The 27,687-nt window shown below is 31.9% G+C and overlaps 2 protein-coding genes across 2 annotated transcripts; both read left to right on the top strand.

Moving 5' to 3' along the window:
- Positions 1-592: 592 nt before the first annotated feature.
- Positions 593-10,432, top strand: LOC110708310 (serine/threonine-protein kinase SAPK7-like). Its single transcript, XM_021886414.1, has 9 exons — positions 593-1,014; positions 1,174-1,248; positions 1,425-1,526; positions 4,753-4,806; positions 4,898-4,990; positions 5,147-5,239; positions 8,165-8,269; positions 8,371-8,469; positions 9,729-10,432. The coding sequence occupies exons 1-9, from the start codon at positions 895-897 to the stop codon at positions 10,047-10,049; spliced, it is 1,062 nt and encodes a 353-aa protein (XP_021742106.1). The 5' UTR covers positions 593-894; the 3' UTR covers positions 10,050-10,432.
- A 5,107-nt stretch (positions 10,433-15,539) lies between these two features.
- Positions 15,540-22,242, top strand: LOC110708312 (serine/threonine-protein kinase SRK2H-like). Its single transcript, XM_021886416.1, has 9 exons — positions 15,540-15,932; positions 16,038-16,112; positions 16,287-16,388; positions 16,949-17,002; positions 17,117-17,209; positions 17,371-17,463; positions 19,726-19,830; positions 19,940-20,038; positions 21,604-22,242. Exons 1-9 carry the CDS (start codon positions 15,813-15,815, stop codon positions 21,922-21,924), a joined length of 1,062 nt encoding a protein of 353 aa, XP_021742108.1. The 5' UTR covers positions 15,540-15,812; the 3' UTR covers positions 21,925-22,242.
- Positions 22,243-27,687: the final 5,445 nt, after the last annotated feature.

Here is a 27,687-nt window from a genome sequence, read left to right on the forward strand (position 1 = left end):
TAATACTAACGGTACGGGTACCCGTCCCATGCTCACCCCTAGATGAGGGTGTCGCAGAAGGGGATGTGATGGGGAGAGGGTTTGCTGACGCTAGTGGCATGGCTGGCGGTAAAGGGGGTGGTTAGGGTTTAGGTTTTTTTTTTTTTTTTAAATTTTTTTCTTTTTTTTAAATCAATTGATGAGTGACACGTGTTATTGGCGAGTCTCATTAATGGATTCCATCTAAAAGTCTGTTAGATGGTGGTGAAATTAAATTTTAGATTCTTTGTGATATTATAATAAAAATTTGAGAATGTGTGGTGTTATAATCTATTTTTTTTTGTAAAATTTGTGGTGTTATTTTCTAAATTTTCCTTAACCAAATGTAAATAATTAATCAAAATAAAGTGAAAAATAAAGAAAATAATAATCCGTAACTATTATCTTTCTAATGTAAAAAGATACACAATGTTAATGGTTAATAACCAAAAGCGGTTATTCGGTTAATGGTATTCTTATCAGGCTAGGCGGCTATCCGTATCTTATCGGAGTTAAGGAATGTGGGCGGTACGGGGTAATTGGGTATAGTCGGACATTAGCAAATATTCTCATACTCCGTAACAAACATTACCACATTACACACACACTCTAATTCTATTCTGTTCTGAGTCTTTCTTTCATTTCAGCAATCAATATTGAACATTCCACCCCACCTGCTTTTCCCCTTCACTTTACTCTCTTTCTCCCTCCTCTCTTTAATCACTCAATTCCTTTCTTAATTACAAACTTTGCCTTTTATTCTCTCCCCTTTTTTCTTCTTTCTACACTTGATTCTCCTATTATCCCCCTTTCACAAAAATCATAAATTAAAAAAAAAAAAAACCAATTGAATTTAAATTTAATTAAATAAAAAAAATGGAAAAGTACGAGGTAATGCAGCAATTGGGTGCTGGGAATTTTGGAGTTGCTAGATTAATGCGTCATAAAGAAACTAAAGAACTTGTTGCCATGAAATTCATCGAGCGTGGTCAAAAGGTTTTTTTTTTTTTAAAAAAAATTTTATTTTTTCCTTTTTTTTTGGTGAATTTTTTGAAAATTTGAATTTTAATTCTGGGTTTAATTCAGAAAAGAAATCATGAAAATACCCAGTTGGTAATTTATTAAAATTTTGCATTTTTAATTATTTTTTTGCAGATTGATGAGAGTGTGGCAAGAGAAATCATCAACCACAGGTCGCTTCGTCACCCTAACATTATTCAATTTAAGGAGGTAATTTTGGGGTTTAATTGTTCAATATTATTGTTATATAGAGGCAGTGATGTAGATGGGATTTGATCCGAGATCTTATTTATCAAACTATTGTAACTACTAACTAGTATGGAGTATTGATGATAATATAGAGGATAAAAGTTAGTAATTTGAATGTGAATTTTAATGATTTTTAGGTGGTTTTGACACCAACTCATCTGGGAATTGTGATGGAATATGCCGCCGGTGGTGAGCTTTTTGATCGGATTTGCACTGCGGGTCGTTTTAGTGAGGATGAGGTAGTATATCAAATGTTTTTTTTCATTTACCTTTTGATTTAGGTTCATGCCTTTTCAATTTTTATTCTTTTTTATATTTGGGTTTGTTTAAATTGTATATGAGTTGATTTGTAGTGAGTAGTTTATGTTACAATTAACTAATTACTAGGGGTTTTAAATTTTTTGTACTAATTTAGTAATTTGCATTCTTATTTGGGATTATTGTAACAATTGATAATTCAGTAGCACGTTGTCTAATAAAAAAAAAATCACTGTATTTTTAGTAATCATTCCCACCCTAAGTTTAATCCATGAAACTGTAATCAATCACGCTTTGTTCGCTCTTAGTGTTTCGGTCTCCCAGGACTTTTACATCTACCTTGAGTAGGGCTTTGATGCCTTAAATTCTCCTAATCTAAGTAATCAAACAATAATTCCTATTTAATCCCATTGCTTCTAACACACTATAAAATTTACAAAGGATATATACGTAGTATATTTTTTTTAATCAAAAGGTTATGCATCATTTATTTGTGTAGTAAGTGACGACACCTGCAATTAATATGAAAGCATAATATCGAACATGCCCAACTTACAACTTGCATCATCGATAGAAGGCAAACACGTAAGTATTCAGTATGCCTAGTAATAACATAAAAAACTCTTGCCTATGTGCAAATAAATTAAATCCAAGACCCAAGTGTGTCAAATTTTAAAGTGATAGCTTCTTCATTGGGTGTCTTTGATTCTACATCATCTCCCTCTTCAAAATAATTTGTCGAACATTACATTTAAAAGTAAGTTCATGACATTAAAGTTAACGCTCATGCCTCCAACATCACTAGGTAGCTCAATCTTGTATGCACTATCTCCATATCTCCAATGACTATCAGCTTGACGTTAAGTTCTTTCTCTATCAGGGGAAATGTTCCTTCCTCAAATCTATTGAAACTAAATCTCTAGCTTGAGAGAATGTCTCCTTTTCCGAGCTTTCACTTTCGCACAAGTTTTCTTTAGAAGATTCAAGTTTCTTCTTTGATGCTATATGTTCAATCTCACTTTTGAAAAGGAGTCGATTTCACCGGAAGAAATGGATTAATGCCATACACCACCTCAAAATGAAGAACGATATGTAATAGTAGACTGAAATCTCTTGTAAGCGAACTAATCTTTTTGCTGATTAGTGACCTTGGACCTAGATGGTGGGAAGTTCTAAACAATTTAGTACCTACAAACTTCCATAAAGTTTGCCGCACGTGACTAAGAAACTTATTGTTAAAATCAGAGAGAGTACTCCTATGAATGACATGTAACTTCACTATCTAATTACAATAGAGATCAATAACATAAGAAACATATCTGTTTTATGGCAAATAAAGTGTGCCATCTTAAAGAATTAACAACAACCATAAGGATACCCTTACCACATTGAGTTCTGAGGAAGTCTAACTTTAAAATCCATGCTCGCACTTTCCTAGGAACTAGAAGTGGAGTGTAAGGGCCCTTAGAAGTACTCCTCGCTCCAAAATTACTCGCCAATACACTACCATGCACCTCTTAAATAAGTAATTCTTGCACGCAATAATGAGGAATGCACAACCTATTACCCTTAAACAAAAAACCATCTTGCACAATATATAATTGAGTAGGGTTTTCAAGTTAGTGCGAATTCAGGATCAATTGTATATTGTGACTTCAAAGTAAATGAATCATTCGTGAAGGAGCATCAAAACCAACATTGCTCTTCCAATCCTTATATCTAAACTGAAGGTAAATAATTCTAAGAACTCTGTAAGAACTGCACGAGCTTTAGCATTAGGACACTCCCTTGTTGTATGTCGTGACACTTTAAGCATATCTGTTTTTGCTGCTACTTTTCTCTAATGATCACCTTCTTGTTTTTATAGTCTTCTTAGGATCCTTGTTGTATCCATTTGTAAAAGACTTGTGGTTACATGACGATGGACTAGGTTTGACAATCGTGAGATCCACTTTTGTAGTTGGTTGTATTACTTTTATAACTACTGGAGGGTGTTCTCGAGATCAACTTTGTTGGAGATCTTTTTTGACAACCCTTTTAATTAGCCCACAATCTTTAAAGTCCCACTTTCTTGAATATCACACTATATAAATTATCTTGTGTAATGTGTATTCATCTTCCTGCATAAGAGGGTTAGTTTAATGTATAGTTCCTGCTCATATTCTTGGGATTGTTTTTTCTTTAAATTTTTCCCATGTATAGATTTCCCACTTCTTTGAGGTTTCATGTTATCTAACCATATAGAAGCATATCTAGTCATTTTTAGAATAGCAATCTTGTATTGCTTTTGCTCATCATATTCTTTGTTATTTAATACCCTTTTCATTCCATTAATTCATTCAAGATAAATGTTAGAATAACTATCACCATTAACGACAAATTTTGGCTAGTACTGTTAGTTTAGTTTAAAACCGCTATTTTTCGACTAGGCTGACTATAAAAAGAAACATTATCATCATTTTTTTTTTTTTTTTTTTTTTTTTTTTTTTTTTTTACAAAAAAAATTCATGATCACGAATTCACGATACCTCGTATTAAGTATGCTATCAACCGTGATGTGTATCATTCATTCGAATGTAACCGTTAAAGGTAATAAGGTTATTTGACTATTTTATCAAATCATCTTGATAATTACGATTTCTTCTTATTAAGTATGTTTAGATCAAACTTCAGTTCTAAATATTCCATTAGGGTTTTGATTCCATACTCTTAACCTAAGCAATCAGGCTATAATCCTAATTCAATCCTGAATTAAATTTAGAGGCTTCAATGTTACTTCTAACCCTCGATTTAAATTCACTAAGATGTTTTTAAATAAGTTTTTTTATATTTTTTATATCAACTCTCTAATCCTAAATTGTGGATAGAAATCTTTTATTTATACAAATAGTTAATGATAAAATTGTAATGAATAGGAATATCTAATAATCTCTGTTGGACTTATAACAAGCCCAATTTACACCCTACTCAATTTTAAACTCCCACTTTAAGGGTAATGGTAAAACTACGAGTTTATTAATTGATACAACAAGTTAAAATTGATAACTAAAAAGGCAAAATTGTGCAATTCTTGCTTAGATGCATACAAATAAATAGCTTCTTCAAAGTGTGCCTTTGATTCTACATCATATTATGTACTTGTTGTCGTTAGGCTACGTTTAGCATTCTCTTATTGTTAATGAGATTTGTGTTTGAATTTCTTTCCAGGCAAGATATTTCTTCCAGCAACTGATCTCAGGTGTTAGCTTCTGCCATTCCATGGTACAGTACCATATCCTTGCTATCTAAGTTTTTGATGAATATTTTTATTAATTTAATGCCAGAGCTTAACTGAAATGTTTTTATTTTCCAGCAAATTTGTCATCGAGATTTGAAACTGGAAAACACTTTATTAGATGGAAATCCAGCTCCCCGCCTAAAGATATGTGACTTTGGTTATTCCAAGGTTCGAATGATTCTTACCATATTTATATTTTCTGTGAAGCCATGACATGTGTATTTTTGATGGCATTGCATGTTTATTTGACTTTTTAGTTTATAATTTAAGTACTTTAATTAGTCAGTTTACTGATGTGTTTATTGTTGTAAATGAAACTTGCAGTCATCTCTTCTGCATTCAAGGCCTAAATCCACTGTAGGTACTCCAGCATACATAGCACCTGAAGTACTTTCAAGGCAAGAATATGATGGCAAGGTGAGTCTCCGTGGTTGCCTGGTTGGGTAAAACTATGTTTGATAATTTCATATGATGTAGAAATGTAGTGTGTTTTTCTTGTCAGATCTCTTGGTCAGCTTAACTGGTTGACCCATGATTAAGATAAAAGATTTGATAATTTGTGTTTCCTCCAATTCTGTATTATAGGTCATATTTGACTTTTTGGTTAGATTTGTTTGCTTAAAAACATTATGCTGATTGCATCCTAAACATTTTTAGCACTTTACCAATGTGTTCGTTCCTTAAATCTCTTTACCATTTTCTTTGCGAACTTCATTTACTACTTTATCCAACAATATTTACGCTTTTCTACCTTTGTCTTATAATGTACCTACCTACCTTTATACACTCCCTCTCTTACTTTATCCATTTTATTTCTTATACCCACTCATCACATCAACACCCTCGCTTATTGCCTAAAAATCCGTGAGAATAGTGAACGTCAAGAATGAATAGGAATGGAGGTATTAATTGTTTATTCATTTTATTATTTGAACCTCTATACATGTTATTATAGGGTTTTTGACTATTCACGTTCTTGGCCGTTATTGCAAATATCTGTCAGTCGTAGCAGCATTTTTTTTATATAGTCATTTTATTCCTCTATAAAACCATCGGAAACACAATGTTTTCGGGAAGCTTAAAACAACAGCCTCAATTTGACATTTCACACTAGAATTTGCCATTTAGATATTTTTTTTAAAAAAATGTCTATTAATAAAACATGTAATAATTATAAGACACCAAGTAATATAAAAAAACCTACAAAGGTACTTTTTCACTCCAACTAAGAAATTATAGCCATAAGCTTTGACTACCCAAGTCAAATGTAATTTATTATTTGAGATGAATTTAGGGCCTGTTCACTTCAGCTTAATTTCAGTTCAGCTCAGCTCCTATCAATTCAGTTCAGCTTTAATCAGTTTAGTTTCTAATTTCCTTCTCTCATAAAATATTCATTTCAGCTCAACTCAATTCAATTCAGCTCCAATAAGTTCAGTTCAGCTCTTAGTCCTTTTTTCTGGGGCTGTCTATGGTTCACATATTGGATTGTGCAGAAGTAATAAGGTTCTGTTCAAATATAACTCTAGGCAAGATTCAGGCAATTTACATGTCTTTTCTCAGTAGTCTCATCATCAAGCAGTGATTTATTTTACGCTTGATAATGGTCGAGATCTCTATATTACTTGTAGGTTATAGTTTTGTAATTTATTTCTTTAGGCCTGCTTTATTATATGGTACAAAATGTTGGGATGTGAAGCATTGTCATGCTCATAAGATGATATGGTAGAGATGTGTACACTGCATTCGATGTATAGTCGTACAAGAAAAGATTTATTGAGGGATGAGATAATTTGGAAGAGGATAGGGGTTACATGTATTGAGAATTAGATGAGGGAGAACCACCTAAGGTGATTTGGCCATGTAAGATGGAGATTGAGTGAGGCTCTTTGGTTAGGAGACTTGAAAAGTGGCAAATTGATGGGATTGTGAGGGGTTGGGAATGACCTAAGAAAACTTGAAGGAGGGTGATGAGAGTGATATGAGTGCTTTAGGGATAGAGGAAAATATGTTGGATAGGGAGGGTTGGAGGGAAAATACCTATACATGAGGACCTGCACATGGTGTAAAAATGCGGTTTCGGTCGCGATAGCGGGAACGGTCGCGGTGTTGCGGTATCGGAAATGATGCGTTGATCGCGGACCGGGTATCGGTCATCGCGGTAGAATTTTTGTTTTAGAGTTTTTTAAGTTTTATTTTAAAAAAAATAGTTTAAATACTAAATTGATTGTCATCTATTTCTTAAATTCGATTATTCGTATAATAACGTAACAATAGAAATGGAAAACTAAAAATAACGTCAGTAAAGTAGTGGAATTTAAAAATATAAAAAGAAAATTGAAATAAACTAAATCATCACGTGACTTCTTCCTTAGTGGGATTAAAAAGTCAAGAAATAAATAAGATGTAAATAAAAGGAACCACAATATGTGGACAGATGTCCTACCTAACTCCCCCTTCACCTACCCCACAATTTTAGCCTTTAATTTTGTCCCTCTTTCTCTCTCTTTGGAGTTTGCAACAACCTAACAATGGAGTCTAGCAGTTCGCATCCATGGAAGCTGCAATACATGTTCAATTAAGTGATTAAACTTGCGAAATCAAGCTATATCTCAGGCGATTCGGAGGTGATTCGGCCGTCTTGGCCAAAAATGCGGTGTTTTTTAATACCCCGTTACAAAACGCTAAATCTCGGTTTGGTAACTTCAAATTCCGTTACATATCGGGCGAAACGCGATGACACGGCCGAGTTTTTATACCATGGACCTGCATGAATTTAAGTACATATAACTTCTCCCTTTTTTTTTTTACGTGTGTGTGTGTGTTTGTTTGTACCTAAACATTGTGTTTTGCAAACTCTATTTCATTTTTTAAGGTTTTTTTAAAAACTTTTTTGGGGTTTTTACTCGCCGCTTTTGCTCCCTTATGATCTCCCCTTAGCCCCCCTTTATTAAACTCCCGAATCTTATTTTTATATCCTCCTTTTGGGTTTTCAGCTTTTCACATTACACTGCCCCTGTTTTTTTTGCTCATTATGTTCTTTCTCATTTTTCATCCGCTATCGTTGCATCACTTTAACACTTTTTCAATATTTTGGGCAGTTTCTCATGTCAATTCATGTTAGCTGACCCTAAATCATTTTAGGACAAAGTCTTTGTTGTTATTGTTGTTGTAGCCTCAACCTACATGTTTTTCTGGTGGCTAATGATTAAAAAAAAAAAAACTTTCTGTAGTCTGTGCCCATTCTTTTTATTTAACATTGTCTTTGCTGAAAATTTTAATGTAACTTTGTACTTCATCAGCCTATATTTCAAACTTTCTGACACTAGTGTTCATGTTCAGTTAGCTGATGTGTGGTCTTGTGGAGTGACCCTATATGTTATGCTGGTTGGAGCATATCCCTTTGAAGACCCTCAGGATCCAAAGAACTTCAGGAAGACAATTACAGTAATCTCTCTCTTTTCACTTCTCATAATGAGTTTGTAGTGGTTTTAATTGTATTTTTTTATTTCAGTTTTTAACTGTTTTATTGATAATATATTCTGCAGAGGATTATGGCTGTTCAATACAAAATTCCTGAATATGTTCACATATCACAAGATTGCAAGCATTTGCTTTCTCGAATTTTTACTACCAATCCAACCAGGGTATGTATGTTGCTAAAGTTTCCTCTATGTGTCTGTTCTTTGGTTGACAATGTTTCTTTTCTGGCTGCCATTAGCTGCTGAAATATATAAAGTGGTCTAAATACTGTTGCATTTAATTTTTATCTTTAATTTTATAAATCATGGTTGGTAGAACCCTAATGTGAATCTACATTGTCTAAGCATTACCTGATTTGTTCTTTACCAGTCTCCAAGACTCCATTCTCCATTACTTTTTTTTTGGCTCATTCCTTTATAAGTTGACTTTGGCAAATGGCATGTTGTGCTGTATCTTTTTTATAAATACTATAGCCTTTTATTGCCACCCATTTGCTTTCAACTTAAATTCCAAAATAAAGATACAAACTTTAGAAAAAAGCAAAAAAATTGGTGGGGTTGAGGTCATTCTCAATGACGAATGGTATCATAAAAAAAGGTTTCGGGTTATCAAGCTCAATTCACACCAAAAATAAGGTCAAATTGCTTTGACTAGGTCTACACGGTACCAAGTTCAACTCACAACTGTATCTCTTCACTTTAAAAAAAGTTTCAAATCATTACTAAAAATAAATTCAGTAAGGAGTATTTGGTTTTGAAGATAAAGCCTTGGAATTCTCATCATGGAGTGAGATGATCAGCATACAGTGTAACCTTTGTCTGCTCATCTTTATTTTTTCTCAACTTCTTCTCAGCCATAAGCTTTGAGTTTACATATCTTCCCTTAATAAGCACATTTACCCCCCCCCCCTCTCTCTCCTGGGGGGAATCTGTCTGATCCTATTTGAATATGTAACGTGTCAAATTAGTTAATGGTCTATTCTCTGCAAACAACACAATTTTGCCCATTGTTATGAGTAGTTGTTGACTTGCTTGTACTTGGTATCCTAGTTTTTCAGGATCTTTTCTGGTGTTTATGGAATAGTGTATAGAACTAATTGCTTCCTAAAGTGTTTTGCGTTTAGCTTTATACATGGTTTTTTGTTACATATATCGTCCTGCAAATGTTAGGTTAAGATGCTGAATTGATATACTATTTTGATGGCTAAATATTCCCTTTTTAAATGTCTTTGAAGACAAAAGATTGGTGTACCTTGAGTAGATAAGAAATGAATGCGAATTGAACTTCATTTATATTGATCTAATCTATGTACATGAAGTCATGAATCCAATGTTATGGATGGTTATTTGTCCAAATTATTGCAAATATGGGGTTATATAGACTAAAATTATTCTGTTTTATTAACATTCCCATGTTTCTGCAGAGAATTACCCTTAAGGAAATCAGAAGCCATCCATGGTTCCTAAAGAATCTTCCTAAGGAACTAACTCCACAAGCTCAAGCCGTCTACTACCAAAAAGATAACCCAAGCTTTGCTACACTGCAAAGCGTGGAAGAGATCATGAAAATTGTGGGGGAGGCAAGGAAACCTGCTCCTGCAGCAAGGCCTGTCCCAGGATGGGAGGATGAGAATGAAGACGATAATGATGAAGATGCAGAAGAAGTAGAAGAAGAGGATGAAGAGGATGAGTATGATAAAACCGTGAAACAAGTACATGCAAGTGGAGAGTTTGCTCTTAGTTAAGTTGGTGTTGTTGCCATTGTAGTCAATATGTTGCATAAATTTTATGGTTATCAAAGTGTGCATAGGTGTGGGCGTGTGGCATAATTAGTGCTCCGAAAATTTGAAAAAATTTAAGATGTTTGAGGCTTTAAGCCTGTGACTTGGTACTGTTAGTTTGTATAAAGGTTGGAGCACTAGAAAATGGCACCTTTTTTTTTTTTTTTTTAACCCCTTTTTATAATTGATGGATACTTGAAGTATGAAGTGTATCATATGTTTGATGTGGTCATGTTGACACTGTCAAATTGAAGTGTTACAAACTACACTTTGTAGTAAATTAGTTATACTATGGTTTTTTTTTTTTTTTCATTTGGTTGTATATTATTGACTTATTGTTAGTGGACCATCTGTCTTGCTTAGTATAGTGGTTATGAAAGCAAAGAACAAGAAGAAATAGAGGGAATACACTATTTATTCAGTACTTGTATATTTCTCTTATTGAAAACCTTTGAAAAGGTCTAGAATTAGACTTTGTTCTCTTACCTTAAAAAGTAATATCCAATTAAAATTTTAATTTAGTAAAAATAAGTTTAATAAAAATGATTTTTAGGAGTTTTTTGAAAATAACACCACATATTTTCAAAAAAAAATGGACTATAACACCATCTTTTTTAAATTTTTATTATAACACCACATAAAAATCCAAAAATTGAATTTCACCACCATCTAACAGTATCTTTGGATGGAATCTGTTAGTGGGACCCACTAAGCATACGTGTCATTCATTGATTGGATTTTTTTTTTGAAAAAAAAAAACCAATCCCTAACCTAGCTTCGATCCACCACCGGCAACCATGAACTACCGCCGACAACCCTGAAACCCTAACCCAGCCCCACCGTCGGCACCTCAAGCCACCGAAAAACCCACCGGAGCCAACTTCAAAACACCCCAGCCACCGAAAACCCACCTAACCCATCCTTGAAACACCTCAGCCACCGAAAAAAACCCCAGCCGCCGCTAGCAAGGAGTGGGGTCGCAAACTAGGGTGGGATCAGGGCGGGGGTCATCGCGCAGGTGGAGATTTGAGGGTTGTCGAAGCAGGCGGAGTTCGGTGGGTGCGATTTGGTTGTGTTTTGAGTGGTGGAGGTGGTTGCGCGGGCTAGTTTGGTGTTGTTGGAGATGTGAGGCTAGGTGGGGCTGGGATAGTTTTCGGGGAGCGTAAATGATGGAGTCGCCGGTTCCGGCTGGTTCCGACAGGAGATAAGGTGGTTCCGGCGGGAGGTTAGGGGATATCGGCGTTTTGGCTGGTGGTTCTGGTGGTGGGGCTGGGTTGGGTTAGAATATAGGGTTTTTTTTAATTAATTTTTTTAAAACAAATCGCTGAGTGATACGTGTCCACAGTGGACCCTACTAACGGATTCCATCCAAGAATCCGTTAGTTGGTGGTGAAACCAAATTTTTTTTGATTTTTTTTGTGGTGTTATAATCAAAATTTGAAAAAATTGTGGTGTTATAATCCATTTTTTGTAAAATTTGTGGTGTTATTTTCAAAAAAATCCTAATTTTTAATTAGTAAAAAACAATATCATGGAAAAAAAAGAAAAATAATATAGAATCAATAAAAAATCATTTCAGCCCTTTAAAATTAGTTTTTATTCCGTAAAAGTAATAATAGCTCAACATAATAATTTCACTTCAACAATAATATGCCGAGCAAAGTGCCACTTTGTTCATGTTCAAGCCATTTAACTTAGGCGAGTCTGAGCACGATCTCGAGCTTTCATGCGAGCTCAAAAATTTGTTCAAACTCAGTTCATTTAGTACACAACACTGTTCTCAAACTTTTGTTTAAGCCATTATTCGGACTCCAGTTCGGAATCCAATCCAGTCCAAATAAGCTATTCGGATTGGACTTTTGTTAGTTTGGATTGGATTTGGACTCAAAATTTTTGAAATTCAGATTTTTCGGATTGGATTTGGACTCTAATTTTTGAAGTCCAATCCAGTCCAAATAAATAAATAAATAATAATAATAATAATAATAAATAACAATAATAATAATAATAATAATAATAATAATAATAATAATAATAATAATAATAATAATAATAATAATAATAATAATAATAATAATAATAATAATAATAATAATAAGAAGAAGAAGAAGAAGAAGAAGAAGAAGAAGAAGAAGAAGAAGAAGAAGAAGAAGAAGAAGAAGAAGAAGAAGAAGAAGAAGAACAACAACAACAACAACAACAACAACAATAATTATAATAGTAATGATAAACAATAAGAACAACAATAAGAACAATAACAATAACAATAACAACAACAACAATAATAATAATAATAATAACAATAATTATAACAATAACAATAATAATAATATAAACCTCAACCCATATAACATTAGTAAGCCCAAAATCAATAGACCAAATCCGCCAAATTCCCTCATTACAATTTAAAGTTTTTTTGTTTATCGGAGTTATGATCTTATGAATTTCTTAGGATTTCTTTTTATTATTATTATTTCGGATTGGATCAGACTGGATTCGGACTATGAGATTTTAATTTGGATTGGATTTTGAAACTTTGGATTTTGGACTATAAAATGAGAGTCCAAATATATTTCGAATTGGATTAGACTAGGCTTCAGTTCAATCCAAAGTCCGAATGGACACCCCTAAATTTAATTATAAATGATGAGCTTCTCTCATAAATGAGTTTTGCACTTTTGAAATTTGAATTTTTCAAAATAGCATAATAATTACTCAATTGTGTAAGTCAATAATTTATAAAAAGTTAAAGAGCAATTTATATCAAAGCTATATTTCACATAAAAGCACTTTGCCTCTTCGAGATATCATATCTTATCAAATCAAATGAGTATCTTATGAACTTAAATAAACGAATAATTCATGAGAAATGATAAACGAGTAGCTCATGAATATCTTATGAACCCATATATATCAACGAGTTGTTCATGAACTTATATGAAAGAGTATATTTATGTTCGTGTACAAGCTCAATTATTAAATAAACAAACATGAATGAGCTTTAATCGAGTTTGAACTCGATTTGTTTACATAATCCCTAAGAACAGGGCCTTAAAATAACTTACATGTGAATTAACTAATTAAGACTACATGCTAATTAAACAAATCATTTGAACCATGCAATTTACGAGTTATACATAATTATTTGGTCCAGTTCACATGATTTAATCTAGTCTAATTTGATTTTTTTTTTTTTTTTTTTTTTTTTTTTTTTTTTTTTTTTTTTTTACCAAATCTGATTTTCAAATTGACCTTATTTGTATACTAATTCATAAAACGAAAACATATCAAAAGGGATATTACAAGATTTGATATGATCTTATCTAATTTAATCTAATATGATTATATTTGTAATAAGCTTATACCAAGTTGAATTGAGGCTACGTTTATTTCACCTTGTTTTTGCTTATTTGTTGAACTTATTTTTTAAAATCTTATTTAAACATATATATTTTTACATTTGATCTAATTTTCTGATTTGCTTAAACTTTGACCTTATATATACGCTAATAACCAAATGAACTCATTTCAACCCGACCTAATTTGATCTGTTACTCAAATACCCTTACCCATTTAAGCCTCGACCTAAAGACTCGAGCTGATATGAACCCAAATTGCATTAAATCGAGTAAACCCACTTACAATTTGAAAACTAGCCTACTAAACCAATTATGATTGGAATAACGAAATCTAAATAAAAACCATACTAAATTATCAAACTAAATCGAACTGAACTGAATTAATTCACCAATTGGTCTTACATGTATCCTTATGCACCTTGGATAGGTGCAACACTGGCCCAATAAAGAAGCCCAGTTGCAAAACTCACCCAAACGAAAACGTGACCCACTTCCCAACCGCCATATTTTGGATTTCAATTTATATATATTTTTTTAAAAACCATTTTACTTCTCTCTCATTAATTTTTCAAAAATTCCTGCAATTAATTTCTCTCTCCAAACTTCACTCTCTCCTCTACATGATTTTACTTCATTAAAAACTAAAAAATCAACAATGGATGTACAAGAAGAGATGCAAAATCAACAGGATTATCCCAAGAAAGGTAAATTTTCACTGATTTTTGTCCGAATTTATTGAATTTTTTTCTGAATTTTTCGAAACTTTGTTCTTCGAAATTTTCGATTAATTAGTGAAATTTTATGTTCATATTTTTTATGCATTCACTAAGGAAAATAGTTAATATGTTCATATTTTGAATGGTTATGTTCACTTTTTGAAATGCATGTGTTCATATATTTTATGTCTATGTTCACTATCTGAAAAGCATGCCTATGCTCATATATCAATTCTGAAATGCATGTGTTCATATATTTTATGCCTATGTTCACTTTCTAAAAAGATTATGTTCACTTTTAGGGAACCTAAGCATATGTTCATATTTTGCTTGATAATGTTCACTTTTATGAAATGCATATGTTCACATTTATTTTAAGAATGTGTTCACTTTCTTAAATACTTATGTTCATATTTTGAATGCTTATGTAAATTTTCTAGAATGCTTATGTAAACTTTCTAAAATGCTTTTGTAAACTTTTTTGAAATGTATATGTTCACGTTTTGAAATCTATATGTTTATATTTTTTTTATGTATATGTTCATCACCTTCTGAAATGCTTATGTTCATATGCATTCAAAAAATGAACCAATGCATATGTTCATATTTTTAATCGAAATTCATACACAGATCAAATTGATCGAAGCTAACAAAATGCAATTCATATTAATTCAAAAAATCTGATAAAACCTAATCAATCAAAATTAAGCACAAAATCACCACATAATAAATCGAAATTCATACATAAAAGTTATGAACAAAAAAAAATGAAGAACGAAAACTAAATTTAAAAAGCTAATTACAAATCAACAAAACAAAAAACTAATCTGCATTGACACTCTCTTCGGGAATAGCAACTAATTTCATGTCGTAAGAAATAAATTTAATCAAAAAAGTGAAAAATAATAATTAAAAAAAACAGAGGAGAGAGAAAATGAAGAACAAATTAAAGGAGAAAAACATTGGAGAAAATTATATTGAAAAATTTAATGATAATTTGTATCAAAATTATTATAAGAAAGAAAACAGAAGAGAGAGAATTTGGAAGAAGGAAACAAAAAAATTAAAAAAGGAAACAAAGATTGTGTTGATTGATTTGAATTTGGGCCGTGTTTAATGCAGAATGTCGTGCATTTAAGGGAGTTACACCTATTCTAAATGGATCCACTTATTATTATTACCGATTCAACCCATTAATAATTAAAACGACCCAATCCAATCCAGCAACCAAATAATCTCGATTCAACCCGAACCAAAACCGAACCGTGAACCCGAATGGACAACATTGTTACCCCATATGAGTAGATTGATTATAATTGGAGTTAAGGAATATGGGCGGTGATGGGAAAAGTGGAGTTAGCATGTAATCCCATAAACTACTCTTCTCTCGTTTCCACCCCACGTGCTTTCTCCTTCACTTCCTCATTCACTTATTTTCTCTCTCCTCTCTTAATTACCACTACTCACCACACCACTTTTTTCCTCTTTCTATTTATAGTACCTTCACTCTCTCCTCCTCCTCTCCTCTATTTAGCTTATTTATCATGCTTTCTTCTCTCTCCCCTTTTTCTTCCTAATTTCTCCTTTCTTTACAATTCACAAAAATTCATTAAAAAAAAATCATTCCCAATTAAATTGGACAATAAATAAAAATGGAAAAGTACGAGGTAATGAAGCAATTGGGTGCTGGGAATTTCGGAGTTGCCAGATTAATGCGTCATAAAGAAACCAAAGAACTTGTTGCCATGAAATACATCGAACGTGGTCAAAAGGTCCTTTTTTTTTTTTCTTGAATTTTTTAATTTTAATTTCTGGGTTTTATTTGAAATAAGATTTCATAAAATACCCAAATGCTAATTTTGTATTTTTTTTTTCAGATTGATGAGAATGTAGCAAGAGAAATCATCAATCACAGGTCGCTTCGTCACCCTAACATTATTCGATTTAAGGAGGTAATTTGGGTTTTTCTTTACTGTATCTGTTTCATATTATTTGCAACGATTTGACATGAATTGTGCATAATGTGCATAATATGGAACGGAGGTAAGACATCAATTTTTTTTTTTATTATTATCGACAAAAAGTCGTATAGACGGGATTTGATCTGAGGTCTTGGATAATTATAGGTGGTATTGACACCAACCCATCTAGGAATTGTGATGGAATACGCGGCCGGTGGTGAACTCTTTGACCGAATTTGTACTGCTGGTCGTTTTAGCGAGGATGAGGTATAATATCCTCAACTTATTTTTTTTTGGCTCATTCTTTTCTATTTATTTTTTATATTGATTTTTGAGCTTTTATTTGAATTATTCTGTATTCATTTGATTTGTAGTGGTTTGTGACTTTATGTTACAGTTACAAATAATATTAATTAATTACTAGGAGTTTTAAATTACTTGTACTAATTTGCATGGCTAGCTACTCGTTTTGCATCGTTTTTTGGGGTTGAATGTGGGTCCACTTGGGATTGAAACTTTGAAAGTAGCAATCAATAACATGTTGTATAATCTCATGATAATCTTTATCATTTTTTTATGGAAAAAGATATATGCAGCTCTTAGGGTTGCATATAAGAAGCTAAAAATAGAAAGGAAAGACAATAAATAACCATTTATTACGACTTTTTTTATAATCATTTCCATATTAAGTTAAATTTATGACAAAATCATGTCTTTTTCCCCTATTAATGTTCGATTATTTCTACTTTTAGCTTCTTATATATGTAGTCGTACTCCTTAATGGCCTAAGGGCCGTGTTTAACATTTATGTTTGAATAATTTTCCAGGCAAGGTATTTCTTCCAGCAGTTGATCTCAGGTGTTAGCTTTTGCCATTCTATGGTAAAATACCATTTCTTGCTATCTTAGATTAGTTCTTCATTGTATATTTATATTAATATTATGTTAAAAGCTTAGCTAATGTGTCAATTTATTTGATTATTTTTTGGGTGGTAGCAAATTTGTCATAGAGATTTGAAATTGGAGAACACATTGTTAGATGGAAATGCAGCTCCCCGCCTGAAGATATGTGACTTTGGTTATTCCAAGGTTCGGATGAATCTTACCGTATTTATGTTTTCCATGAAGCTCAGCATATAGTATATTGTATTCTGTATCATGTGTTTGCTTGACTTGCTAAGTTGTTTATAATCAAGTACTATGATTAGTTTATTCACTAATTTGTTTATTGTTAAAACTGCAACTTGTAGTCATCTCTTTTGCATTCAAGGCCGAAATCCACGGTAGGGACTCCAGCATACATAGCACCTGAAGTACTTTCGAGGCGAGAATATGATGGCAAGGTGAGCCTTTAGAGAGTGCTCCGTAATTGAAGGGGCGAAAATATGCTTGGTAATTACAGGCTTGCATTGTGCAAATTATAGTATACAAGTGTGTGTGTGTGATGTCAGAATTGATTAACATAACTGGTGGACCCGAATTTAAGATCAATGATCTGATGATTTGTATTTCTTCTAATCTAAAATAATAGATCACATTTGACCTTATGGTTAGATCTTATATCATGATAAATTAATCACACGGTAATATTGTACTTCTGAAATGTGTTGACTCGACGTACACTTTGAGAAATTAACTGTCAAGGCGAACCTTTTCCAATAAAACCAACCGTTTTTTCCAATTAGTAGTATATTCTTTTGCGTGTTTGAAAAAAAAAAATATTATCATGCCAGAGTTAGAGCACAGATTTATACAAAGTTAAACCATACTCGAAGTTATTCTGAAGTGATACATTGCTTTCATTTTCTTATTCCCTTTTTGTGAGGAAAGGGTCATCATTTGTTTCTTTTGAAGGATTTGGGACATGTGTACATAAAAATGCATATAATGAGTCGCGAGAGAAAATAAATGCACTCGCTTTGCTGAATACCTTACCTTGTCTTTAGCACCCATGTGACCACATGTTTTAAAGTTTAGTGTTACGACGGACTTAATGCAAGATGGTTTCATTTCTAAGTTGATTGGTCCATGTTACATTTATTACATCAATTATTTATGTCTATCCATTGAAAGGTCAAACCTTGGGGCCTCTGATTAAATCATCATCAGTTGTTAAGATTGAATTGTTATGTTAATGGGCTAAAGACAATGAATCTCATATCTCTATCTATGCTCTGATTATCTGAAATCTTGAGTCTGACTGAACGATGCAGGATGTATGGCTGCGTATGGGTATAGAAGTCATAAATCGAAAATCCCTAACTAAGGCTTAATAGTAATAAAGTTTGTCTAAACCAAAAGATTGCTATGTTAATTGTGAAACATTATTAAAGTACCTTAGTGGAGATTAGTTGTGCATCTAGATAATATCTTTGGTCATTGTCAAGATTGCGCTACCTGGCACCTGTGTATATTGTGGGGAAGCTTTAAAAAACATTTAAAGCAACCTTAGGTTGGTACCACATTTTTTTTATATTTATCTTTCCTTCTAAAATAAGAAGATGGTATTAGCTTTAGCTTTTTTTATTGGCTTATATTGATAATGATTCTGCTAGTATTATATATTGATGTTGCTAAAGGAAAGGCCGACTTATCTGATTTGCTTTTCATCTACTGCTTTATGGTATTTTGTTGATCGCATATGTGATCGAGTAACTTGATAAGTTTTTCTTGAATAAAAAATAAAACAGGTCTTATAGATTGAATTTTTATTATGAACCCCTACTTGACTACTTGTTAAGCTTCTTATGTTATTGTTTATTTACTTATTTTATTATTTGAACTTCAGTAAGTTTTGTATAGTTTACATTCATGGCTGCTATTGCAAATAATTGTCCGTCTTTACAACATTTTTTTTTTCTTATTATTTGGTTTTTTTTATTCCTCTATTCAACATTGGGAACACAATGATTTCAAGAAGCTTAGAACAAAATTTAAAGTAAAATCCCACATTTATCATTTCACTCTATAATTTGCCAATTTAGATAAATTAAATGTTTATTAATTTAACATGCAATAATTATTACATATTGAGTTTTATTAATAAGAATAACTTTTCACACCAACTAGGAGTTAGCAAGCTTTGACTACATAAGTCAAATGTAATCTATGACTTATTATTTTACATGAAATTAGTTCTTTTGCCGGAGCCGTATAATTGTCTATGGCTCACATATTGGACTGCAAAGACCTGAAGTGATATAATGGTGCCGTTTAAAGATAGTTCTAGGCAAGAATTGCAAGATTCAGGAAGTTTACTTATCTTGTCCTTTTCTCAATAGTCACGTCAACAGACAATAATCTTCTGCTTGATTTTCCTCAAAAAAAAAAAAAAAAAAAAAAAAAAAAGAAATCTGCTTGATTATGGTCGAAATTTCTGTATTATACGTAGTTGATTGTTTGTAATTTTCGTGTTAGCCTCAACCAACATGATTTTGGTGATAAAATCCTCTGTAGCCTGTACCCATCCTTTTTCTACAAAATGTGATTTGCTGAAAATTTAAATATGATGGTTGAATATTGTGACTTTGTAATTGATCAGCCTCATAAATCCTGTTATGTATATTTCAAAATTTTCTTAAGTTCTTGTTCATGTTCATGTTCAGTTGGCAGATGTGTGGTCCTGTGGAGTAACTCTATATGTTATGCTGGTTGGAGCATATCCCTTTGAAGACCCTCAGGATCCAAAAAATTTCAGAAAGACAATTACAGTAATCTCTCTTTATAACTTCTCATAATTAGTCTGTAGAGGTTCTTATTGTATTATTTTGTTTCAGTATACTAATTAATTAAATGTTTCATTAATGTTTTCTTTTGCAGAGGATTATGGCTGTCCAGTACAAAATTCCCGAATATGTTCATATATCACAAGATTGCAAGCATTTGCTTTCTCGTATATTCACTACCAATCCAACAAGGGTATGTTTGTTGCTGAAGTTTCCTATATTTGTCTCATTGTCTGTCTTTGGTTTACAATGCTCCTTTTCTGGCTCCCATTTCATACTAAAGAATATATTCGTAGTAGTCTGAATGTTGTTGCATGTTTTATGGTGGATCCCTAATGTTTGGCTGCTAATGTAATATGTTTCATGTTTGTCCTGTGAATCTATATGTTTCTATGAATTACCTGATTTTTTCTTTGATCATATCCATTACTCTTCTTTTGTTGTCACACTTTTATATAATATGAAATACTATAAAATTGGCATATAGCAGTAATGTAGCACTGAAGCTATAATATGATCATCTACATATACTAAGGGATTTTATTAGTCTTAAAAAATTGTTTTTATAATGATAGGTTTTAAAAATATAGGTTTTAATAATTAACAAAGAACTTTGCCACCATCCTCAAATTTCCACCAAAAATAAGTAAAGACCAGTGCCAACAAGTTCTAGATAAGGTCTGCCAAGTTCAACTTCTTATCTTGTCAGGTTCCAATTACGGCATAAAATAATATTTCCTCCGTTTCTTTTTAGTTGACACGTTACTTTAGTCACGTTTGCCAATGCACTAATTCAATCATTAATATCTTTAATTACCGAGAAACAAAAATTATAAAAAGTTGATATTTTGAAAATACATATCATGAGGAATCTAAAGCACAAAACACGGTCAAAGGGGAGGGTGTGAATAGTGCTAAATTCAAAATGTGTCAACTAAAAAAGCGGAGGTAGTACTTCATAAGGGTTTTCAGTTTGAAAAAATAGCCAAAGAAATCTCATCACCCATTCTGCATGGAGAGTGGGAGATCAGTATGCACAATAACTGCTGCCTGCTCATTTCATGTTTCTGGTCGTCTTCTCAGCATCTTCCCACAATTAGGACACTTACACTAGCCCTATCACCCTCCCCTCCCCCACCGGCCCACCGCACCCCCCCCCCACCCCCCCCAAAAAAAAAAAACCCACTCCACGTGTCTGCAACCATCTAAAACTCTCTTTCACTGTGTGTAATAAATTAATGGCCGATTTTCTGCTGACAGCATGCTGAATTTACCATTTGTTAAGACTCTTCCTTTGAGACTGTTGTTTAGAATCTGCAAGTTCAAGAGAGCATTTGACTTGCCGGAATATTTAATTATACTTGATGTCCGAATTACGCTAACTACTTTCTGTTGTAAACATATTAATATGTAGTATCAACTGCTTCTTAATGTGTTTTGTGTTGAGCATTATACACGAGGATTCTTTACGTAACAATATGCAAAAGTTAGAATAAGACTAAATTTATCTTCTGTATCAATGGCGTTGAATAATCAAACTCTTTTTCAATGGCTGTAAAATATTGGTGTATCTTGAGTAAATAATAAAATGAATTGTATACTTGAAATGCATTTACATTGATTAAAGCTATGTACATGTAATAATGTAATTATAAGTAGATGATTGTCTGTCCAATTCACTGCATAATTGCAAATATTTGGTTATATAGACCAAAATCATGTTGATTTGTTTTAGTCATCATTTCCTTTTTCTTGCAGAGAATTACCCTCAAAGAAATCAGAAGCCATCCATGGTTCTTAAAGAATCTCCCAAAAGAACTAACCGAACAAGCTCAAGCTGCCTACTACCAAAGAGATAACCCAAGCTTCGCATCTCTGCAAAGCGTGGAAGAGATCATGAAGATTGTGGGGGAGGCAAGGAACCCTGCTCCTGTATCAAGGCCTGTCCCAGGATGGGAGGATGAGAATGAAGACGATAATGATGAAGATGCAGAAGAAGTAGAAGAAGAGGATGAAGAGGACGAGTACGATAAGACAGTGAAACAGGTTCATGCAAGCGGAGAGTTCATCATCAGCTAAGTTGGCAGCATTGCCATTGTAGTCTATATGTTTTATAAAGTTTATGTTTATCGAAGTGTGCATAGGCGGCATAAGCTAGTGCTCCAAAATTTGAAAAGATTTAAGATAATGGTTATGGTTGTAAGCCTGTAACTTGGTACTGTTAGTTTGTATAAGTATAGGAGCACTAAAAACTGGCACTATTTTTTTCCCCTGTTATTTCTGTTGAATATTTCAAGTGTACTATCTGTTTCATGTGGTCTTGTGGATACTGTCACATTGAAAGTGTTACAAACTCCACTTTATAGTAATTGTAGAATTGTAGTTTGTTCAAAGTAATTTTCTTTTTTCGGATATTGAATATCCTAAATTCCTAATTGGTATCATCATATGTAGAAAGTCTTCTAAAAATAAATTATGTTCAAGGTACTCTTTTTCAATGGCTTTGGTGATAAAAATATGGTGCATCTTTAGTTAAAAAAAGAAAAAAGGTATTAATAGTAATTTATTAAGGTATTCCCTTCATACCTAAATGATGCATAGAATAGGTTTTCTTTTTTTTTTTTTTTTTTTTTTTTTTTTTTTTTTTTTTTTTTACAAAAGGATGCAAACAATAGTTAAATATTGTATAGTTTGAAACGAACATCATTGGCTCCTTTAAGAATCGAATCCCCCACGTTGATTGATAGGGCTAAGGCCAAATTCACATATATATGATATGATGTCTTTTGGGAGTTCTGATTCCAAAATATGGGAAATAAATTAAATATCAATTCTGATGACACATTAAGGATTTAGATGTTATAAATCTTAAAATAAACATATTGTATAAATAATTTCCACAATTTTAATGAAACATAAGTAATCTTATTTTTAATTTTTATGAAGACCAGAAATCGTCTGCATGCTTACCTTTTTAATTACTTCCTCAAACAATATATCAAAAAGGTGTGTAAGAATAAAAAACCGAGGAATAATGAAATTGATTTTGAGTCGGATATTTGATCCATACTTAAGAAGGTGAAAAGAATAACCAATTCCCCTACCTATGGTTTTAGCTACAAAAGATACAGAGTAATTGCTTCATCACACATTAAGGGCCTGTTCTCATTGACTGAACTCAGCTGAACTGAACTGAACTGAGCTGAATTGAACTGAACTGAACTGAACTGAACTGAGCTGAACTGAACTGAACTGAAATGAATATTTTATAAGAGAAGAAAATTAGGAGCTGAACTGAACTGAACTGAACTGAACTGAGCTGAACTGAATTTCAACGTAAGAGAACAGGTCCTAAATGTTTTATAACTTTATGTCCTTTTTGTATGTATTCCTTTTTCTGAAATTTAACAGAGTGTGAGTTTTTGTCTTCTCCAAAATTAAAGCTTTAACTAATCTCAATTTTACAAAACTATTGGCTTTTGAGAAAGTGGATCAATGATGACACGTTCCAAATTAGATGAAACGTTATTTTATCACTGTAGACGTTGTTCGAAGTGCGCATACATATGCATGTTGTGAGTATACTTGGTACATAGGAAGAGGGAATTGACATATACGATTATGGACAAAGCAAAGTAGGAAGCCGCTAGCAAGTTTTTTAAGGAACTTGTAAACCTTCACGAATCATTTAAGACAACCACGAATAACAACGATAGACAACAACGATTGACCTGTGAATGTTACACCCCATTCAGAATCGATGAGATTACCAAGTCCATATGGTTCAGAACAACGAAAGGAGGATCGGGCATGATGGTACAAAGTGAGTCATGAAGTCACTTTTGCCCGTATTGGGCTCTACTCGATTCATATAGTGAAAAGTATTCCTACAATCTTAAAGGCATACAAACAAATATTCAATTTGCCCCAAACTATTATTAAACTAAATTGGTTGAATGTTAATGCAACATATAATTTTAAACTAGTTTTGTGCCCCGTGCAATGCCCAGGTTATTTATTGAATTTTAAGATAAATTTATAATCTATATGTAAAAATTTAGAATATATCATTGATACAAAATTAGTTAGGAATTGATGTGCTTTTTGACGATTTGTTATCTACTCCCTCCGTCCCCCATTGATAGTCACTTTTGGTAGAAAATCACGGGAATTAATAAACATAAATAAGAAGTATCAAAAATACATTGAAAAAATAAATTTACATTGGGTATGGAAAAACGTAGAGAGAGAAAGTAATTAAAGTACATGGGAAAGTTAAATTTGCACAAATTTTTTTGTAAATTTTTTTTGTAAATGGGAGAGAATTTTGGTAAAAAAATAATATTAATTAGATGAACTCCCGTGTGACGCACGGATATTATAAAAGAATTTATAATTATGTAAATTTCAAAGACATATCAGTTATAATTATATGTAAAATCTTTGTATTACATACGATATTATTAACATAAACCAAAGTACAAAAAATAATATAAGCAAAAGAAAATTCACGTCTATAATTAAATTTAGCGAACTTTGTACTAAGATGGAATGATCACGTATATAAAAAGATTGATATTTGTTTTCCTTAAGATTTTTAAAAGGTTCTTAAAAGAAAAGGTAATGAAAAATTGAAAATTAAAAAGTTTGTTGTACTGTATTAAACTACTTTGCAATCAATATTTAGATTTTTTTTAAAAAAAATATGCGAAAGGAAAAAAAAAAGTTTAGGCGGGAAAAAAATGAAGGAGAAGTTGACACGTGTACAATTGTAAAAAAGTGATGAAGTCAGCGGTTGTTACTTTAGTAATATTTATAGACGGTACTTGAAAAATGCAAATGTGACTAACATTTTGGGTCACCAAAAATGGCAAAAGTGACTATACTATCAATGGGGGACGGAGGGAGTAGTAGGCATGTAATGACTAATAATAATGTTGGTGAAATGTTCGCTTTAATACATTAAAAATAAATAAATAAAATAACAAAATAGCAAAAATAAACTAAATAATTAAATGTTCAAAGCACGTTGGATTGCCTGAATCCAAAACTTTGGATAAGGGTTGAACATTTCTTGACTCGTAACCTAAAGTGACCTAATCCGAGATATTTCATGACCCAACCTTATTTGTCAGGTATCCATTCTATTAGATTGTGAAGTATATAATTTAAACCGATTATATTATAAATGGATGCTTTACACTTTGAACTACTTCATTCGCTCCAAAAAATATTATGATATAAAAAATAAATTTGTATGATAATTTTTGAGAATTATAATCTAATAATTTTTTTTGAATAAAATTATTATTCAATTTGTACATGCATCTGAAATATTGGTATTTTATTGATAATAAAACTTTAAACTAACAAGAATTCTAAACTAACTTTTTTTATCTTATGAAATCTATTTAAATTATCCAACGTGGCGCAACACTTGGCGAAAAGTTGGAACGCCAAGTATCGCAATGTCGTGACATGGCTAAAAGTTTAGCTTTATATATTAGCTATATGATATCGTGATCACTTGATTAACACAATAAGATTAAAAAGGCACCTGCATCGGTCATCCAAATTATCTTAGTAACTTCAATCATGATACTAGCAATAAGAATAAAAATAAAAATAGAATAAACAATAACATTGGAAACATTTTAACCATAATAATGTTAGTTAAATCAAATCAAAATAATAACTTCAATCATGATACTAGCAATAAGGATAAAAATAAGAGTAATTAAGTAATAATAAATTACTTATGTTCCGTGCTTCTTTAAATTGCTGCATCATGAATAAATTGCTAGTAACTTCAATAAATATATAAATCAAATTGAAATTAAATTAAATAAAAGTAGAGCTGATTAGGTCTAAACCCTCAGCTCAATCGTAACAATCTTTCACGCATTGGTTTAAGTATAGTCAGGTGTTGTATGGACTCCAGAGAGTGCTTAGGGAAGGAATGGTGTAATTAGGACAATAGGTTTAAGGCTAAGAATATGAGAGATAGAAATTAAAATGTGTGTAGGTGTATAAGAAAGAAAGAGAGAATTATTTGGTGTCCTAAAACTGGTGAAATCACCTTCGTATTTATAGAGAAAATATGAGGGGTGAAGCACGAAACCCTAGAGTTGGAATGCCCCGAAGAAATTAAACCTAAAATTGTCGTGTCACAGCGCAAATTGTCGTGACATGGTATAACTTTCCGTTGACGCGACGCGACAAATAAGTTTTCCTGAATTTGGTCTAAACTCATTTTATCTTTTTCTTAAGCATTAAGCATGTGATAATTAAGCGTCGTTTCAGTTATTCCGGACTTATTTAATTTCAGGATTAAGGTTTTATTATTTATTAATCTGGCTTAATAATAAATAAAACGAAATGGATTAAAATGGTTTGGGTTGAAATATGGGTTGGACTATGCTTGAATAAACATTTGGATTGAACATGTTTGGCTGAATATGGATTTTAAGCAGTTTCGAGATTAAATACTTAAACCAACCAATAATGGCGGTTAAAGGTTGTTCATCATCGAGTTTGGTTTTTTGGGAGACATTTTTAGGTGTCTACAATCACGTTTGCCAATGCAAAAGTGTAATCGAATATATTTTTACTTATGTTATTGTAAAAAAAATACTAAAAATTGAATTTTAATTAAGTACACATTAAAATGAATCTAACAAGATCCCAAATTACTACTTTTTTTATACCTACAAAACACAAATGTTAGTCAAAGCAAAGTTAATGAATCATGTAAAGAATTAAAACGTTCGAGTAATTTGAAATGGAGGAAGTAGTAAACATTCCTTATAATTCATTTAATTTTATTATTTTTAAAACAAATTCATTTAGTTTTATCATAGCCCAATTTACATAGCATTTTTTTTTTTTTTTAATTTTTATAAATTGACTATACCTTTATAGGATAGTTTTCAAATGGTAAAATTGTGGCCATTGTATAATCATATCCCTATATTTTTATTGACTAATGTAAGCCATTGATTTATTTTATTTTATTTTTTAAAAAAAATGACAAAAAAATCCACGTTCTTATCAGTTTCTCTATCGGTTTTTCATTGTTGGAAAAGTATTGTATAGAACGGAATCACGTGAGTTCGGTCGTACAAACAAATTTAAAATAAAATTCTTAATTGTTAGAAATTAGATAATATTGGTCAAATATTAAGTTATAAATATCAGATATTAAATCAAAAGTGTCATAAATTAGATGATATTGGTCAGAGATTAGATAAAATTAGTCAAATATTAAATGATATTGGTCAGAAATTAGATGCTATTGATCAGAAATTAGATGATATTATCAGATATTAGACAAAATTTGCTTTTCAATGGTTAAAGAATCACTCATCATGCTTGTATGTCAATGGCGGCACGTCGTTGTTGAAAATAAATCGTACAATAGTTGTTATAGCTACTACTACGTTTATCATATTGTTACTATAGTCAGTGTTTATCACTTAGTTGCTAGATGTAGATATGTATTCTTTTATATAATCATCTTTTTCTTTTATTAAATTAATTAGTTTGTAATTATCTTACTTTATTTTGTTACTTCATTAAGCCTATCTAATGGCTCGTACAATTCAATGGAAAATCATAAAACTTTTCCAATTCTTATATTTGGCACCTTAATCGTCATCTGGATTGTCTTCTTAGTAGCACCTTCATCGTCATCTGGGTCGTCTTCTTAGATCTTACTTCTATATGTTTCGATCATCCTGTGTCAACAGCGGCACTTCCATCATAATCATCTGAATCATCTTCTGGATCGTCTTTGTCAATCTTGCTTATGGCCTTTATTTCGCCGTCTTTAAGGTCGGATGT

The sequence above is a fragment of the Chenopodium quinoa genome, unplaced genomic scaffold, assembly GCF_001683475.1.
Source record: "Chenopodium quinoa cultivar QQ74 unplaced genomic scaffold, ASM168347v1, whole genome shotgun sequence".
Taxonomy (NCBI): domain Eukaryota; kingdom Viridiplantae; phylum Streptophyta; class Magnoliopsida; order Caryophyllales; family Amaranthaceae; genus Chenopodium; species Chenopodium quinoa.